Below are 19972 nucleotides of genomic sequence, written 5' to 3' on the forward strand. Positions count from 1 at the left end.
GATGGAACTGTCCTCAAATGTTATTGTAAGTCCCCAAATAAATCAAGTGTTCCAATTGCTGTCTTAATTGAAATATTAGACCATGGACTTTATTATTGTGGTAATTAGGCATACAAATCCATCTTCAACTGAATGCTGAGACTATTTTCCCATTTAAAAATATACTCATTAAAAACAGTGACCTCTTTTAGTGCTATCCAGTATTAGTGTAAAATGAAAATTTGTTACTGGTAGAAAAGTGATGCTGTGCATAACACTATAAGCCATTTTTCCTCCCTAGGAAAATAAAATCTATTTGCAGAAAGCTTTGAAACCTTTTATTTTTAATATGAGAAAAACATTTTAGAACAGCATCAATTTGCAGCTACAAACTTTTGTCCCGGGCCACGGGAATTTAACTACAGTCTGCTTAAATAATCCAGTTTTCTGCAGATCGACTGAACCATAAACTGCCGGGTGTCAGTCCAGACTTAAAATGTTGAATTTATTTTGCTTGACTGGCTGTTGTGGGAACACAGCTGCTATAAGGACAGGGTAGCTTTTATTCCCAGCCTAGTTATCAGACGCAAGGGTATTTATATATAACGGATCCTGAAGACAGCAAAGGAGGTGTGATAGGAAGGAACGAGTCTAGTGCCAAAATGTAATCTTGGAGGCGGTTCCCATGAGCAGAATTCTGCCTCGACGCGGGTACGATTCCCGCCAAAGCGCATCTTCGTCCCGTCCCAGTTAAGACAAAAGAAAAAGCTGGCCGTTTCTCAGCACCCTCGAGCCTATTTTACGTTAGAAACCGAGTCCGGGTGAAGTCTCCGTTGGGAGCGGAAGGTCAAAGGTTCCTAAACAACCGCAGCTCCGCCCCGCCTCCTCCTCGCAGGCTCCGCCCCTGCGCCCTCCCCGGCTGGAAAGCGGCAAAGGGCTAAAGGCGCCTGCCGCGGCTTCTGGGCGAGAGGGAAAGCCGGGGTTGTTGTCTGCTGCTGCCCAAGGAGGAAGCGAGCACGCGAGGAAGAGCCGCTGCTGCCATGGGGCGAGTGCAAGGAGGGATGCGCTGCATCAAGTTCCTGCTCTTTCTTTTCAACTTCATCTTCTGGGTCAGTGCGGGGCCGGAGGAGCAGAAGGCGAAGCTCGGGGGCTAAGGGGTGTGAGGGATCGGGGTGCCGGCTCAGTGTGTGCATGTCTATACGTGCATGTGTATACGTGCATGTGTGCGCGCTGTTGATCAGGAACTGTGGCGTGATGTTGAGAGAGACGACCTCGTGCCAGGCTCTCCCTCCGCCTGGGGCGGCGACTGATCGGGCTTACTTGTCCGGTGCTGTCCGCTGTGGAAGCACCTCGCGCCCGTCCCAACCCGCGAATTCCCGCTGCTCCCTTCAGCCGAGCATCCTTTCCCACGCGAGAGTCCCGCGGCGTCGCGTCTTTGGGTTGCAATCCGAAATAAGAAAAACAAAGGATAGCGATGATGGAACGTGGGGGCTCAGCAGGGAATCAATGAAAGGACATGTGTGCATCGGGAAAAGTAGGCGTGTTTTCATGTTGGAGCCCCACTTCTGTAGTCTCTCTCTCTCTGCAGTAGTTGTTGCACATGCAAACTAGAGGATTGTGTGAAAATAAGCTTTTATATACGATGGACTGAGGTGTGTGGTGACCTTCCTCAGAAGCTAGCAACACTGGGGATTCCTCAGTATCACCTCTGATGCCAAAAGCCACCTTGTCTTGTATAACATTTCCCATCTTCCCTAGCCAGGGCAGGGAGAGGCTGCCAACAATGCTGGGCGCAGTTCAGAAGTGGGGACTGCCAGGAATCTGGGTGCATTAACAATAATTTCATCCTCATAGCTCTCTAGGACATATAGATCAGCTTGTCAATACTTCCCAACAACTACCCAATAATGGTGTGACCCCAAAATACTGGAATAGAGGATTCCTCTTCCTGTTATCTGAAGTTGGTCAAAAGCCACTTTTACAAGTTTTAAATAGAAATGTTGTATCTAAGTGTTCCTCAAAACACTGCAAAAAAGCCAAGCTACAATGTATCAGGGCTGCTTTTCCCTTAAATAATGCTAACACAGACTGATAACTTTACTTTAAGATAGTGCTAGATGGGGTTGATGGGAATTATAGTTTAAAACTTCAGGGGTGGGCAGATATGGAAAGCTGCTACAGTACACAATCATTTATTGAAAGGTTGGGCACGAAAGATTTTAGTTTGCCTTTTATTACAATACTTCCTTGCCCAAGATATCTCTCTTAAACAAGGATATATTTGAGGGGTCAAAAAAAGTCAAAATGACAGCCACCACTGCACCGAGTTGTGGAGCTTTGATCATGTGGCCACCATCATGACTGTTTAACCCACCCTTATTAGCTAAAAAAATGTAAACTGAAATTTTAGATTATTTTTTGTAGTATTTTTCAGTTATTTTTTTTAACTGAAGAAGGCTTCTGATGTTGAGGAGGAAAATAAGCATGGAAGGCTCTTTCCTTCACTGGCATCAATTGGTTATCTTTATATAGCCCCAGATAACATCATTAATTTATAATCTGCAGTCAAGTTCTGTTATCAATTATTAGCTTTGGGGGATAGCAAGAGTCTTTTTTGAGACTCATATGTCCCATAGACTAATATTCTGCCTTCAGCGTTGTGATCACATTTATGATCTGTTAATTTCAACAGCTCTATTAACAAAAGTAGAGGAATAACCATGAGGCTGAGTTTATTTTAAGCTATATAATTAACATAAGTTTGCTTTTTATCTTGCTAAGTGTTGGAATTAAGCTTCTGAAATTTTCTAGTGAGCATGAAAGAATCCAGTGCTTTGATGTGTCTCAGCCAGACTGTTTCCATTAATAAAAGAATGTCGTTTCACTTTTTATCCCCAATTCTGAAGAATCGAACATGTTAATTGCTGGTAAATATCACTCTATAACTTGTGTATCCTTTCATGCTACTTATTATTATTCTACTTATTTCAGTTGAAAAAAGTCCCTTCACTGAAACTATTAAAAAAACAAAGGAAATAAACAACCAAAATGGGACACATTTGTTTATCCTTGACACTCTTTGCTATCAACATGTTCTAGAGCTATGTGGCTTTCTGTGCTTGAACAGTGCAGTTAATCACCAATCTAAAGAGAAACAAAAACAAAATTCATAAGGAAGTCATTATTGAATTTATAAATATGGGTACCCAATTACAGTATGGTTACATAAACATGGATCTCATAAATATTCTTTTGCCCAGTGTGACTTTCTATTACATATTTAGATTTGGAGGCTCTGATTGTGGCTCTTTGCATCATGTCAGCGATCAATGGAATAAATAGAAATACTATAGGCCAACAGTATATGGTTTTGCATGTCTAATCAAATGTAACCTCTGAATTCAAAGGGACCTTTTCACTACAGCCTTAATGTTGTACTTACAAAATACTATTGCCAATAAATAAACATTCATATTCAGAAAAGTCTGAATTTTGTCACAGGTAAACTGAAACCAATCTATGTTTATAACTCCTTTTTTACCCCTTAAAAAGTAGAGAATTAGATTGGGATCAATGAAAAAAGCATCCTGAACGTATATGCAAACCCTTTTTCTAATATCTTTAAGGGGTATACCAAAAGTGAGTACCATAAACATTTATTATATAATTTACATCCAATATTTACATTCATTGCCATTTTCTTCTGTAAATTTGCTTTGATACATGGCCTTTGAATATTCCTAAAAGTAGGAATATTTTCTCTGGGGGAAAAAATAAAACATTGTGATAAGCCTATGGGACCTGAACTTTGATTTACTCTATATATTGTATTTGTCTTTCCCTTCTTGAAAATGGGCTTGCAGTGGCCAGGTTAGCTTAGAACTGCAGTTTCATTGACATCTGAAACAGGAATTATTCAAAGCTCATTTTTACACACACACACACAGGCACCCCAAATCCAGAAAGCTAAACAAAGAGTTGAGATTGCTCAGCTAATTGTGCCAATTAAGGTTATACAGATAATACAGTTTATTCTACTGCAGAGGGGAAAATGTACCAAATCCCAGCACATCGCATATAGAAATCCTGGATGCCATTCCTGGTTGCAGTTCTTTAACAATTTTTTTCCATATGTTTTGAGCTTACAGTCCTACTCAAAAAACCTAGAAAGCTGGTGTTTTGAAATATGAATGTAAAGACTTCCAGGGCTCTGCCTGCCATTGCCATGTACAAAATTACATCCTTTGGTCATTGCAGGATTCCTAATAGTTTGTACCATTTCTTTCTTTTCTCTTTCCTGCTTGATGCACAGACAGTGCTCTCCTTTGACACACAACCCCTCAAAACCTTGGCAGTAGCTCTTGCATTCATCCTCTCTCCTGTTCACTAACTGCTCCATTTATCTGATGAAGTGGAATGTCAATCACAAACCCTTACACCCATCATCATCAGTTTGTTTATCATTAAGGTACACAAGACACCACATTGTTTCTGCTTTCAGAGACAAACATAGCTATCCCTCTGAAAACCCAGGCCTTTCTTTTTTTAACAGCTCCTTTGAAATATATGTCTGTAGAGATGAAATATGGGAGTAAAGTAAGGACTTTGGTCATTTCTTTTGTTCTTTGCAAAGACTTGCTGAAAACAAAAAGATGTGACACCCCATTAAACAAACATGGAGAATGACTGCTCAGCTTGATCTTGTTACCTCACAGCAGTGTGGACAGAAAAACATGCCTATGAATCGTGGCTGACAATGTGCTACAGTGAGACTGTTGTAATTGCATGGAGAAGGACATTGTGCTATGGAAACAATTAGAAAGTTTTTTAAATCTGATAACATGGCAGGGGTTAGTATTTTGAAAGTAACAGGTGTTTATTTTTTTTTTTACTTTGTGCTTTTTTGGAAGCCTTGGTTAAGTTGAGATATTAATACTTTTAGATCAGCTTATTGCCAGTTAAGCTTTTAAATTATCTGGATTAATATAAGAGGAATTTTAGTTTCCTAAATTTGCAAAAATGGTAGAATGTGTTTTAGATCATTCTAAGTCTACAGTACTTTTTCAAATAAAGTACTACTAACATGAATATTGGTTTTTATTTGCAAGAACTTCAGAATAAAAAATTGGAATATCACAAATTAACCTATCAGTGGGTAAGATTCATTAAATGTTAAGCTATTAAAGAGGTTAATTTAACAAAAAGTAACTCTTCAATGTTAGAAAAAACTTGAATCACAGTGTTTTCATTTTCCTTTTATGAGCTGGAACTGTAATCAGTTAATATTTCATATGGTCAAAGGTTTATTTTTTAAAAAGGGATGATTTATTTACTCTATAACCATTTTTATACATTATTTTTTCAATTTATTTTTTGTTTTCCTGTTACTCTCAAAACCAAATTTTAAAAAATCACTTCATGTAGCATACTAATACACAAGGATAAAGCTACAGTGGAATTTTTCTGTAGTGGGCTTGTATATGCCACCCATCTCCCAGTGACTTTGGGCCATTTACAACTGTGTGTGTTTTTTAAGTGTTTAACAAACAAAATAGATGACAGAAGTAACAAATCCAGTTGAGAGCAAAGAAGAAAATGGAAAGATTTCAGTCATGCTGGCCAAAGGCAACAACTTCAGGGCCCTTTGAAATCACAGCACTGTGGGGCTGTTTGAACCTCATTCCAGAGGGCAGGACAGCTGCAAGTCTCCTGTGTCCCGAGAGATAGCATTGTTTAAATGGTGGAACCTGGAGCATGCTCTCCATGCCAGATTGGGTTGGCCAAGCATATACTAGAGAGATAGATAATCCCTTAAGTATCCAAGCCCTATGCCATATAGGGCTTTACAGGTAGTGACCAGCTTCTTGAATGTACCCAGAATCTGGCTACAATGCAGTAGGCAAGCATGAGGTGACCAGGGCGTGACTGACTGTCTGATGTCTTTAGATCCAGAAATTTCCCTTAGGAAGAAAAAAAAATCTGTAATGTGTCCATACCTTCAGTGGAGTAACTTTTGGGTGTCCAAAACATGACCTGACCATCTCTGCCCTTTGTTGTCACATTCTCGTAGCGGTGGGCCAGCTCCTCCCTTTCTTTTCTTTCTCTACTGGCATAGCCAAAAAAACCCCTCTTTGTTGTTTTCTCAAATGCAAACCTTTAGTGCTTTAGCCTTCCTGATTTTATTTCTGCTGATGTTTGTTAATTGCTCAGTTCTATAAGGTAAATTAGATTAAGAAACCAATTCCATGTAGATCTAAAATACTTTTATTGGAACAGATATACAAGTATTAACAGAATCTTATAACTGGACCTGGGATAGACAGATGTTGATGTTTAATCACAGGATGTAAACTGTTCTGAGTAAAGCTGCCTTTTGCAATTGACTGATGGTGAATTTCTCAGTGCTTATGGCGTTCAAGTGGTCTCCATTTGTTTTGGGATTGCACCCCAAAGATGTCTGTTAATATTGGTATTACTTTGCTTTCCAATAAAAGAGGATGTTTGTAGCTCAGGGTTGAAATGAGGAGTCCTTGGTGGTCTCTGTGCTTGCTTGTTTTCTTGCAGAAGTTTCATTACCCAAACTAGGTAACATCATCATGAACGGGAAATAACTTTATGTATGATAGACTTGTGAGGCCGGTGTGATGTGCAATTAGCTCACATGGTGTAACAAGATGGTGGGTTTGTTGTCACTGTGAGTTGTGGGGGGGTGCACGAAGGGAGGCTCAGCCAATCTCAATGTATACATGGTTGTACTTTGACAATAAATGGATCATTCATTCAAGAACAGGTTTGCTTTTCGTAAAAAGCAGGGGGGGAGTCTAAGTCTCAGAACAGGATTCCTATGGTAATAAACATCTCAACAAGAATTGTTATGAAACAGCAGAGTAATACCCAAATCAGACACTAGGATTAAGAATAAGTTTCACTTCTGATTTTTAAGCATTAGATAAATTTTATTTTAATTCCAAGGAAGGTTTCTAGGTATCATTTCTAGGTATCATCCTAAATCTTAGAGCTCTTCCACCAAGATGTAGGGGGGGAAAGTGGCTAGGTAGGTGCTAAACACAAATTTGACTCTAAAAAGAAGTCTCACAAATGCTTCTATTGTTTTCCTCAAAGCACATACTGAGAAAATCATTACCAGTCTGCATAACCTTCTACACAAAATATTGTTATTCAAAGCATTTATTAGACTTATTAGTTATTTGTGAAGCCTCGTGTTTCGAAAACTTCATGCCTGTCCTGGAAGATAATTAGCTTTAATCACAGATAACATTTTTTTCAAATTCTCTTTGCTAGAAAGTGATTGTATAAAAGGGCTGTTACTCCTAAAGGCAGGTAAATAGTCAGTGTAACGTTTGGATGGACCCTTAATTCATTGGGGTTCTTCTTATGTTCTTGAAAGCGATGGGTTTTACATATTTTGTGGCAAAGGAGCTTATAATTACATTGCTTTAAGAGCAGCAGCACCTCATTCAAATAATGACATTGATCCATTTAAGCACAGTGAGAACTGTAAGGCTTTCAGAAGGAGGCACTCAGATGAAGTTGCATCTGTTTGATGTATAGTATATGATATTCAGAAACCTGGGAGGTAAAAAGGTTTGGACAAGTCAAGTTTGGTTTGGTTTGTTTTTAAGAAAAAACATGTAAGAACAGATTCAAACTTTCTGCTTAGCCTATCACCAAAATGGGCCACCCACAGAAAAACATTTACGACTTTGAGAAATGGATGGATGTATATTATTGGAGCTATTGTGATGCCCAAAGATTTCCAGCATAACACCAAGGTAGAAGGGTTTTTTATTGTTTTCCTATATCTGAAGATCTGATACGAAGGGAGGATATCCAAATGCTTTCCCAACCCACTATATTCATATAATAACCTGGTTCAGCTAGTGTGCTAAGAAAAGTGGGCATCATTTAAGGATTGGGGCCTCCTGACCTTCTGCAAGGCTATAGGAAAACAATTAGCAATAGGGTGATGTCATTGGAAGGAGTAAAGCCATATTTTTCATTTTCTTTGAGAATAAGGCTTCTTAATTCTGAAGATAAAAAATGTGCCACCAAAATTCCTGCCGTATAATTCATGGATTGTCTTCCCCTTTGCTAAGACAGTAGTTGACTTTCTACAGCAGTCTTAACCATAAATGTCAGAAAGCTATTTTCGGTTAATTCATATTGTGGAAACCAGTCAGTGAATTTCAAATATGAAGAAAATATTTTTTGATTTGCTCTGAAAATGAGTCCTGCCACCTCCTTCTCTATTCTATTTCATTCTCTTTTTCCCCTAGTTTGCACTGATCATTCAGGTAAACAGCAGGGAGGGGGCACAATTGGTTTTTAAAAAATGGATTTTTAAAGTAGCCTCTACATACATGATGGTTGTTCTGTCTCTGAACTTTGGAGAGTTTATAATGCTCTTTGAATGAATTGAGATGATTAGGATCTGCAGCACAACTCCCAGTGCCAGACTCCTGATTTTTTTGCCACTGTATGCAAATGGTGGTGCTTACTCTTATTCCAAACATAAGAAGATCTGTTCTACCTCTCTTTCCTTACTTCTCCAAAGGAGAAGCTGGATTCCCCTTCTTTGCTCTGCAGACTGATGCAGAGGGGCAAGGCAGGAAAAAGTGTGAATATTTTAGCTTTGTCATAGAATGCTACAACCTGATCTGAGCTCTCCACCTTTCTTATGTAAAGTTTGAGGTGTGTGAATGGAACTGTTTCCCCAGGTAAGAGTTCTACTCAGGACTGGTAATTGGACTACCCTCACCTGTTCTTGAGTTGGGAGATGCCACCCCCTTATTTCTGGCCTCTGGAATCTCCCTTCCTGGAATCTCCCTTCCTCACCCTCCTTAGGAATAAACTTTTAAACAAATGGCTCCATGTTGCCTTGTATCGTGGTGAATTGACTTAAGCAGTTTTAAACTGGCCTAGTAGAAATCCAGCACTGAACCAACACTGAATAACGTATTTTTATATTTAATACATGCAATGGAATAAATCCTTGGGGAATTGAATGCTAAACCAAGTTATATGAAAACTAGAAATCTAAACAATGAAAATAAACAAAAATGAATCTAGACAACTAAATAAAGCAGCATTGAAAGTAATTATATCTAATGTTTCTGACTACTCTTCCTCCTGCCAATTTCACCCTAACTGTGCCAGTTTGGAGCAGAGGATCTCAAATTCGGGTTTAGTCAGGAAATGTCCATCTACATTCCTTGCAGTTCTCAGGACTTTAAAACCAGCAGCAGACTGGGACAAAAGAACTTTCTAGATCCTTTTCTTGTCTGAATCCTATTCTGTTGTTCTTTGAAAGAAGGAACTCTTAGTATTATACAGTAGCTAGATCTAGCAAGGCAGAGCATAGGGCAGTCAAAAGGTCAGAAATGAGGCAGTTATGGGGGTGTGGGGACTTGAAGAGGAGGCAAATACAGCAAGACAGGAGCAGCATAAGGCCCTTGCCTAATGACAGTGTGGTCCTGGCTTAACAATAGCAACTGAGAATACCAAAGCTGCAGGATCCAATCTGGGTCTGTCACCAGGACCAGAGGTTTAATCTTCTGAGCTTTTGGACTTCCAAGCCTGAAAGCTCAGAAGACTAAACCTCTGGTCCCAGTGACTGACCCAGATGGGATCCTGCAACATTATCCTGGGACACGTATATTTGCCTTCATTCACGAGTACCAAAGCTGTTGTTGCCAAGTGGTGTGGCCACATGATGTGTCATCTAACAACCATTTGGTGATGAAAACTCAAATCCCAATTAGGGTGGTTACACTAGGACCAACTATACAATTGCTTTTTAATAATCATGATGCAGTGTTAGACAAATCATTCTGTGATTCAGTTGCACTTCAGTACAGTTGTGTTAGGCATAACAATACTGGCCCAAATTACCAGGACTACTCTAAAGAATTTGGAGTATTTTGCATATTCTCAAAGTATATGATGGTGTAAATTTGTTGTCTTTTTTACTGTTAGAAAGGTATGCATTTTAGTTACATTATGTTTGTATGGAAAAATGCCTGTATTCTGTTGCTCTATGATCTAATGAAATACATTCTTCTATAGTTACCTGAAACAGATCGCTGTTTTCTCTGTTACCTGAAACAGCTGTTTTTTGACTATTAATTAATATTTTTTTAATGCACTCTCTTTTTATACTGTTTGTTGTGTTAGGATACAAAAGCAAAAAGATATTCTGGAGTGTGGGGGAATGGTTAAGTCCTTATATGGACCATTTCCTTTCCCAGGATAACACTGCAGCAGCCACATGATTCCAGGAAAAGTTGCCTCTTATTTAAGAAGTTGCAGATAGATTCTTTTAAGGAGTCCAAGATAGATTTATATCCCCACCTGTTCCAAAAAATCTTTTTCTTCCAAATCCAAATTGCTGGTTTTAAGTGTGTATTGCCTGGCATGCCCCCTTTGTCTCTGCCTGGCACACAAAAAATTGCTTTTTAATTAGCCTGAATTGTAACCAAAAGTTCAGCATCATACAAGCCATGGTATTCTCTGTGATATCCTACAAAAGTGAAGATTCATTGTTTTAATGACAGGATAGGAAGAACATTGGCTTTCGAACTTTGATGTTGGGAGAGACTCTTGACAATATCAGGGACACCAATAAAACAAACCAATGCATCATCTGAGAAGTCAATCCAGAGTTCTTACTTGAGGAATAAATGACCAAGCTCAAATTATCCTACTTCAGACACTTTGAGTGAGGATATAACTTTCTGGAGAAGTCTAACACTGGAAAAGGTGGATGGAAAGAGAAGAAGAGGATGACCAGCAGCAAGGTGGATGAACTCAATTGAAGTGGCAATGAGTGCCCAATGGAAAGACCTAAATAACCAAGTTAGGGAGAAAATCTATCTATATAGTTGTTAAAAATCCAGAAGAGTTTGATGGCACATAAGAAAAATAATAGTATACCAAAGGAGTTACAGGTAGTCCTCAATTTAATGACCACAATTGGGACCAGAATTTCCATTGCTATGCAAGGCAGTTGTTAAATGGGTTGCGCCCAAATTTCACAAACTTTTTTGCCGTTGTTGTTAAGCAATTAGGTGCAGTTGTTAAGTGAATCATACAGTCATTGTGTGGATCTGGGTTCCCTCAGTAACTGCTTATTGGAAGTCAGCTGGGAAGGTTACATATGGTGATCACATGACCCTGGCATGCTGCAATCATAGTAAATGAATGCTGGTTGCCAAATGCCCTAATTTTGATCACATGATTGCAACAATTGTGTCACTTTTTTCAGTGCTATTGTAACTTCGATTGGTCACTAAACAAATGGTTTTAAATTGAGGACTTCCTGTACTAAGAGAACAGAGGTATAATTTGCTTTTCACTCTGAAAATGTATTCTTAAATAGTCTATAGCACAGGTGTCAAACTCGCTGCATCACATGACGTGTTGTGACATATCGCAACTTTTTTTGCATTGTTAGAGCTGGGGTGGATGTGGCCTCTGCATGATGCAAATGGCCCATGGGAGAGCAGTTTGACACCCCTGGTCTATAGTACATAGAACTTATCTGGTTGTTTAACCAGTGACACTATCAAAACAAACTCCATCCAATGCCCTGTCTCCAGGTCACATGCCTATTGGATAGGAAGCGCTACTCAATGCCATCAAGAACAGCTGCTTGCCAGCCCTTACAGTTGATGATTAAGCTAAGTCTCCCCTGGAGTACATTGACCCCTAGTAACATTAGGTCCTCTCTATTGAAAGCCTTTATTTTTAAGCAACCCCTAATTTGTGCACTTTTATAATAAAGAAAGCTCTGATGAAATATTATTTTTTGTGGAAGTTTTAAAATCAGTGTCTTAAATGCACGGGAAAAAATACAGCTACAGACTTTATTCACTTATTTATTTTTTACCAGATCTGACCCTAATTAATGCCATTAAAGCTGCCCTACAATTAATGATTAACGTAACTCTCCTCTTGAATATATCAACCGTAGGTAATCCTTGTCCTTTTTCGAAATAAGTAAAGCCCCAATAAAGTTATGTTTTGTAACTTTATATTTTACATTTTAAGTTTTAAAATCAGTGCCTGAAAAACAGGGGAAAATATCATTTAAATCTACTGTTTCCTGAAAGTTAAAGACAAATGCTTTTGCAAAGTTTAACTGGAAACACAGACAGACACACACACCTTTAAATACATGTGGGGGGAGGAGCTACAGATTGCCTTTTCCCCCCTTTTCTGAAAGTTAAAGACATATAACTATAATTAGAAATATGCATACTTCCATAAATGAAAAAATAAACAGAGCAGCATTCTCTTTTGAGCTTTTCTGAAATAAAATTAGATAGTAAGTTTTCAACTTCTGCTTATCTACAAATCTGCAACTGAGCACAGAGACACCTTCCTGATGATTTCAGACCTGCAAAAGTCTGTCCGCATATACCTAGAGTAATTGCTCTGGACATGGCTGGTCATTTAACCACCACCACCCTTAGAGCTTGCTCAAAGTGCTCTACACTGCACTTGCAGAGAAGCCTGCCAGAAAAGAGAGTTTAGCCCCTGCTGATTCCTCAGTTTCTCTAAGAATATAATAATAAAACTGCCATAAGGAATGTTTATTTCTTTCACTACTGGCAAATTCTTTCTCTTCCAGTCATATTCTTATGTTTAATAGGTTAATTGTGTAAATTAACAAAGAGACAGGAAGGACAAACTGTTCTAAATAAGAAGTAGTGAAGTAGATTCTATAAAAATCCAGAAAATAATATTGCCAAATGATTTTTTTTTAAGTTCCAAGTGGATGAATATGGATATTTGTAACAGAAGACCTTTGACTTCTCGAAGTGTACCTCATTAGTGTGTGTGAGGGGGAAGGGGGCACCGTGGTTAGAATATTTAGCTAAGGTTGAAAATACTAATTTCAATACATCTATTCCTAAATCATCTGAATTCTCATGGATAAGCCAATAGCTTACTTTAAAAACAACTTTTTGTGAGGATAAAATATGCGGGGAGAAAATTCTTGAATGCTGCACTAGAAACTTGAATAAAAAGCATTATACACAAAGTTAGTTGCAGTTGGTGTGCAGGATGTGGGGAGTTGTGGAATGAGAATGAGGAGATTGTGCCTGAATAATAGAAAACGGCTTTGGGCAGAAGATTTGGCCAGTTTAAAAAGAAACAAAAAGATATAGATTGTTTATCACAGGTTGGAATAATGGGACTGTGTGAGGGAAAGTATGTCTTTTCTATTAATCTTACTATTTAAATCTCCCAACGTAAGAGAATATTCTAGCTCAGGATTGAACTGTGCGGTCTTTGGTGTTCTCTGAGCTTGGTTGTTTTCTTGCAGAAGTTTCATTACCAAATTAGGTAACATCAGTGCTAGAAGGGGTTTGCTCTCATTTTATATACTAATGGCCTGCCCTGTCAGTATTTAATTTCCATTTTACTGTATTAATGAGAAGACTGAAGCAAAAATCTGCTTGAGGTTCTTTATCATGAAAGGCTTGTATTAAAAGAAAGAGAATCTTTACACCTCACATTTTAAGACAGTGCTTTTCAATCTTGGCAAATTTAAGATACGTAGGCTTCAACTCCTAGAATTCCACAGCCAGTGCTGGCTGGAGAATTCTGGGGGTTAAAGTACATACATTTTAAAGTTGCCAAGGTTGAAAAACACTAACTTTAGTGAAGAAGTTTGATAGTCTTCTCCACTTTAAATGGACCTCATATTTACCTTGGTATGGTCCTGTGAGCATAGTGGTGATTGGAATCATTAAATGAATATTTTCTCATTTTCCTAGGAAATCTGAAATCCCTTTCAGTGTAGTGCCTGGTAAAGGTTGATTTTGTAACAGACATATTTTCAGCAACTTGCTTGCAATTTCCTTGAGAAGGATTTCCTTAGGTAAAATTTATAATCAAAACTTTCCTGGGGCCAGACAAAATAACTTGCATAGTAGGGAAGCTCTAGTTGCCTTTAGAGCTTAGTAGGTAGCAGAGTATGATGGAACCATAGTGTTATGTGAGAAATAGTAGTAATAAGAATCCATTTAGACAAGTTTGCTGCTTGTACAATTGGGGAATATTCGGTTGTCTGCCCACCAAGGGGTTTTGTTCCTATAAGCAAAATAAACATATTAGTTGCAGTTGAGGGAACTGGGATTTTTTTTTACTGTGTTCAGGGAATTAGTAACCATATCACTGGGGAAAAATAGAAGTCTCTTTTGAAGACGTTAGAAAAGCTTAGCTCTCCAAGCAGGTTTCTGCCTGGATAAGCCAAAATGATTATTTTGGATTCAAACATGTATTATTCCATTAAAATTGTGTCCTTTTGAGGGTAAACTTTATAGGCAGTAACACATATTTCTACTTTTGAAACATAATTCATTGTTTCTCAAGGAATAGCAATCATTCATACAATGTACTTGATATAGTTAAAATGCTCTATTATGTTGGGGAAAAATGAGGTTCCTACACTTCAAGTGGGCGGAGGAAGATCATAATGTATTGGTAAATCTGGCTCAGCAATGATTTCTGATGCCTTAATCAAATACTCTAAGACAAAACTATAAAGATGTAAGACTTGTAAATCCAGGTGCTGAAATGATGAAACCTTAGGGAAAAATCAGGAATGGTTTCATATGCAAAAGAGGCATAGAATCATAGAATTGGAAGGAATCTTTGAGGTCTACTAATCCAACACACACACACACACACACACACACACACACACACTGGGTCAAGATAGGAGTCCTTACAAATAGTTGTCCAGTATATTCTTGGAAACCTCCAGTGATGGATACAATTCTAAGAGGCAAGCTGTTCCGTTGATTAACCGTTATTGCTGTCAGGAAATTTATCCTCACTTCTTGGCTGGATCTCTCTTTAACAAGCTTCCACCCACTGTTTCTTGTCCTGCCTTCAGGTACTTTGAAAATTAAGTGTGCAGTTCATAGGTTTGGAGAATAGTAGAAATAAATAAGTATTCATAAATACATTTATGAATGGTTTATGAATAATATAACAGAAGCTATCATTTTTAAACATTTCTCACGTATGGCGGTGCTTGTTTTTAAAGCTATGAAAAAGTTAGCAGTTATATATCAAAAACATCTCAGACACAACCATAATAATAACAACAGTATAATATAACAGTACTGTATAATAACAGTACAAAAAAGCAACTAAATCCTCCAAAACTCCTTAAGAAAACGAAAATGTCCAGTAGCCCAATAAGAAAAAACAGGAGTCATCTACAGTATACTGTGTAAGGGCTGTAACAGCCACTGAGTAGGACAGACATGTAGAAGATTAGCAGAGCATTATCTATGAATGCTAATTAACAGTCAGAAGACACAATGGAAACTGCTTAATTTCACAGCTCATGGACAGATTTAATCATAGTTTTGACTGGGAACCTGAGCATCCTAGACCAAGCTAAATTCTAAACTACTAGAGAATTCCTGGAAGCTTGGTAGTCAGACAAATCAGCCATCAAAGGGCACATTGACATAAAAAATATGCGGTATATACCATATTTTTAAAAAGTTAAAAAGAAAACATAAAGACCAGGATACTTCCTCACCAGCTATCAACACCCGGATAAACAGGAATTAATGCCAGGATTAACACCAGACAAACAATGAAGCAGGAAACAACAGTCCTATCAAGGATACCAAGTAGAAAATAATACCTCCACCAATGCTGTCAGGGCAAGCCACTGTATATAAACAAAAAAGCAAACCTCATTCCCTTCTAGCACTGAAGATGTTATCTAGTTGGGTAGTGAAACTCCACTTTCCTGTCTGGTATGTCTACTGTGAAAAAGAAAATTATTGTTTTTCCATTCTTCTGATCAGTTCGGCTAAAACGGGAGAGAGGGAGGACTACATTTTCACTATCATCAGTGATCTTGTAAGAAAAGAATAATCAGTCTTTTGATATCTACCTATGAACTTTCTTTAAAACATACATCCTTTCACCACTCTGCAACTTGTATCAGATTGTACAAGTTGTATCAAGCTGGTCACTTTTCACCAACTTGGTGGAGCAGTGGGCTAATGCCTCCTTAAGTGCAGGTTCGCGTCCCACCAGGCTCAAGGTTGACTCAGCCTTCCATCCTTCCGAGGTAGGTAAAATGAGGACCCAGATTGTTGGGGGCAATTAAGCTGACTTTGTAATAATGCTGCTTGGGGGGGGGGTGTGAAAGCCCTAATAAGCAGGCATATACATAGAATGAAGGCTACTGCTAAGCTTGTAAGCCGCCCTGAGTCTTCGGAGAAGGGCGGGATATAAATGGAATTAAAATTAAAAAAAATAAGTCTGAAGTGAAGTGAGGAAAAAAAAGAAGCTCACCAGGAGGAGTCAGACAACCACAATAAAATGGCCCTGGAGGATAACAACTGGACGCAAGAGGTTTCCTGCCACAGCACAAGGCAGTCAACCAGAGTGGTAGCATTTCCCTACAATGAAATGAAATGGAGAGGGTGAGCCAAACAGCATTGCTGGTGCTTGCACAAGTCAGAAAACACTATTTTTGATGCATAGATGGAAAAATCTGTATGGAGGATGACATCATGTGTTCCTGGCCTCAGGACAGAGCTAGTGATCCTATATCTGTACCAATCCAGTCAAAATAAAAGGGACATATTCCAAGCTTGATGTAGGCCCATCCCCACCTCAGAGGGTGATGCCCCCCTTTCTCAAAGGGGTGAGACATAACTCCACTGCAATGTAAAGAAGTACAGATTTGTGAGGTTGGTGTCACTCAGCTGCAGCTGGGATTTCAACAGCAGCACAAAGTGGTGTGTTGTTTGACTTTGCAAAAGCACAAGCCATTGTTTCTTGTTCAGTCACCCTGTGCCATGAGAGAAAATGGGATTGCCTTCTTTCTCTTTCCCCCCCTCCCCCATTTGATTGGAAGAGGCATATTCTCTGTCTCAAGTCTTTATGATAATCAAAGGATTGCCTGGGCTTTCCTGGCAAAATAAAAAAGCCAAGCTAGGCATGCTGAGAATGAGAAAGGAGTATCCATAAAGGCACTGATAGCTTTATTACATTTTAAAACACCTGAGTATTGATCATTTAGTAAGAATGTTTCAATCTCCTCTTCATAAGTGGAGCTCAAGAGCAGAGGCATTAGCTCTGACCGCCAGTGTGATTATAGTGGGCACTTTAAAAGGATGAGTAAAACAGACTCAACCTCTGTGTTCCAACATAATTTGTATTTATAGCTTCAAGAAATAGCTTAGTAGAGGCACAGAATAGAAGGGGGGGGGAAACTGGAGAAAATAACAAAATATAAAGACCTGCAAAGAGAGACAGAATTGCGGCAAAAGAAACCAAATATAGTACGAATAGTAATACGCACCTCAAAACATCTGGAGCACCACTTGACAAAAGCACCATCAATCAATTGCAAAAGGCAGCTTCATTTGGAATAGCTTACATTCTGCATGATACCTTTAATATTACTGAATAACAACATTTGCCTGTCCCAGATCCTTGGGAAGGACTCAGTGGATAAAAATGCCAAATCCAGTCTATATTAGTTTCTGCTGCAGGAAAGATTATACAGCTAAAAGGAACATACAATTAATTTAGTCATATGTATTAATAATTTTGGTTTGAAGTCATGATGGACTGAGAAACAGTGATTTACAACCTGCCCTTGGAGTTACAACCACTGCATCACTCTACAGACATATGATCTCAGTTTGGGTGATTAGCAACTGTCTGGCATTTATAACAGTTGCAGCATCTTCCGATTGCAGTTTGTGACTTTCCCAGCCAGCTTCTGGCAAACTAAGTCAATTAGGGGAGCTGGATTCACTTAACAACTATAGTAAAAGTTCTTGTAAAATAAAAGCCTTGTCATGTGATGACTCACTGAATGACCTCATCACTTAACAACTAAAATTCCAGTCCAAATTATGGTCATAAATTGAGGACTACATTATTGTCTTGTTATTCAGTTACTACTACTATTTCCATGTTTCCATGTTGGAAGCGCCAAAGCACCAAAGTGCTTCCATGATAAAAGGATTTGCCACTGACATCACCATTGCCTGGGGGACACCCAGGTGGTGGCTCCTTTTGTGTCCCTGGGAAATTGCCCACCAAAGCGGTACCCGTTTATCTACATGTGCTTGCCTGCTTTCAAACTGTTGGGTCGGAAGGAACTGGAGCATGTGACGGGAGCTCACCCCACCCCATGACAGCAACCAGGTCTTGAACACAAGCCTGCCAATTATCAGCCCAGCATTCTAACCTCATGAGCCACCATGCTCCTTCAGTTAATGGAGTTATGCAGTTAATGGAGTAATAAAGAAGCAGACACATTATTATTGTATATTACACATATATCATTTTAAGAATATTTAACAGTTTTAGTGTAATTGGTTTCCTTTACAATACAAATTTAACCTATATATTATATAATTACAAATTTTAGGTGCCAAAATGTACCTCCAAAATTGGGTTTGGCTTATCCATGTATGGGGTTATGTGCAAGCATAATATTTACCATAATTTTTTTAAAAATACCCATATATCCCATACATGCTTGCATCCCATACATAAACCCAATTTATGGATAAATTGACATGTTTAACCAAAATATTATGAAAAATGAAAAATCTGTGGATTTTCTGCAGATAAGGCAATTGTGAAAATTATAACATATGAACATTTTGAGGATTGACTTAGCTATACCAATAGCAATAGCACTTAGACTTATATACTGCTTCATAGTGCCTTACAGCCTTATTGCCCCAACAATCTGGGTCCTCATTTTACCAATTTTGGAAGGATGGAAATCTCAGTCAACCTTGACCCAGTCATAATCAAACTGCTGGCAATCGGCAGAAATAGCCTGCAATATTGCATTCTAACCACTGCACCACCGTGGCTTACTCAAGGACGGGCTTATTTGAAAGTATATACAGTAGATACATTTTATCTACTGTATATACTGTAGTTTTATCAGACTTTCAGAGAGTACTCTGGCCCAAAAAAGGTTAATAAACCCTGGTGTGCACAAAAGTATGATCTTGGTCTGTGAATGGCATTCAACCATCTGTGTATTGTAGGGAGCAGATGAGGCTCTGGAATAATGGCTGTTGGAGTCTCCAGGAAAAACAAGGAACTGTTTGCTGATTTTTCTGTGCTTGACATCCATCTTCCTTCAGCACTTAACCTTTGGTTTGCTTTTCCAGTTGGCAGGTTCAGCTGTTATCGCATTTGGGCTATGGCTGCGGTTTGGAAATGTTATAAGAGATTTAGCAACTGATGAGGCCTCCCCAGAATATTTTTATATGGGTAAGTTCCATATCAAGTATTACTGTATAAATATAGTTTTTCTTTGGTATCAACAACGATAATCACACTGGAGAAGAAAGATTTTGCTTCCTGAATACTTTGGTGTATATTTTGACTATTAATCATGAAAATAACCTATCACACACTATTATCAAAATCTTCTGTTTTACACAACAGCTGTAAACATAACACCTTTTGGCTATGCCGTACACATGAAAGAGACATATGAAAACATGGAAATGTTGTTGAAGCACATCCAGTACACACCAAGTATAACTGAAATATCTGTGGAGATCTAAAAATAGCGGCTCTCCTGCTTGGACTGCAGCTATATACCAAGTACTGTTGTTAAATATGCAAATAGGATAGCCATGCAAGAGAGTTGCATTACATTAAAAAGAAATGGCCACTCTGAAAGAATTTGGTTCCAGGACAGAAAAACATGGCATATGAACCACTCTTGACCCAGCAAAAATATTTTTGCCTCATCTTTACATAAAACTGATGATGAAAAATATTGTGAAAGCAATGAATAAAATGAAGTTATTATTGTTATTTGAGACAGATGTTTCCAAATATAACTGATGCCAAGATTAAGGAAGGCATTTTTGTTGGTCCACAGATCAGATATATCACAAGTGGTTCAAAGATCTGTTAGTGGGACCAGAGA

General features: G+C 38.5%; 1 protein-coding gene across 1 annotated transcript in view; it reads left to right on the forward strand.

Annotated features, from left to right (window-relative positions):
- Window positions 1-923: 923 nt before the first annotated feature.
- Window positions 924-19972, forward strand: part of TSPAN2 (tetraspanin 2) — a 48737-nt gene continuing 29688 nt past the window's right edge. Inside the window, exons 1-2 of the mRNA XM_081324109.1 lie at window positions 924-1088; window positions 19200-19302. Coding sequence (XP_081180235.1) covers window positions 1020-1088; window positions 19200-19302 — 172 coding nt within the window. The 5' untranslated portion in view covers window positions 924-1019. The remainder of the gene's footprint in view (window positions 1089-19199; window positions 19303-19972) is intronic.

The sequence above is a fragment of the Vipera berus genome (assembly GCF_964194415.1).
Source record: "Vipera berus genome assembly, chromosome: 3".
NCBI classification, from domain to species: domain Eukaryota; kingdom Metazoa; phylum Chordata; class Lepidosauria; order Squamata; family Viperidae; genus Vipera; species Vipera berus.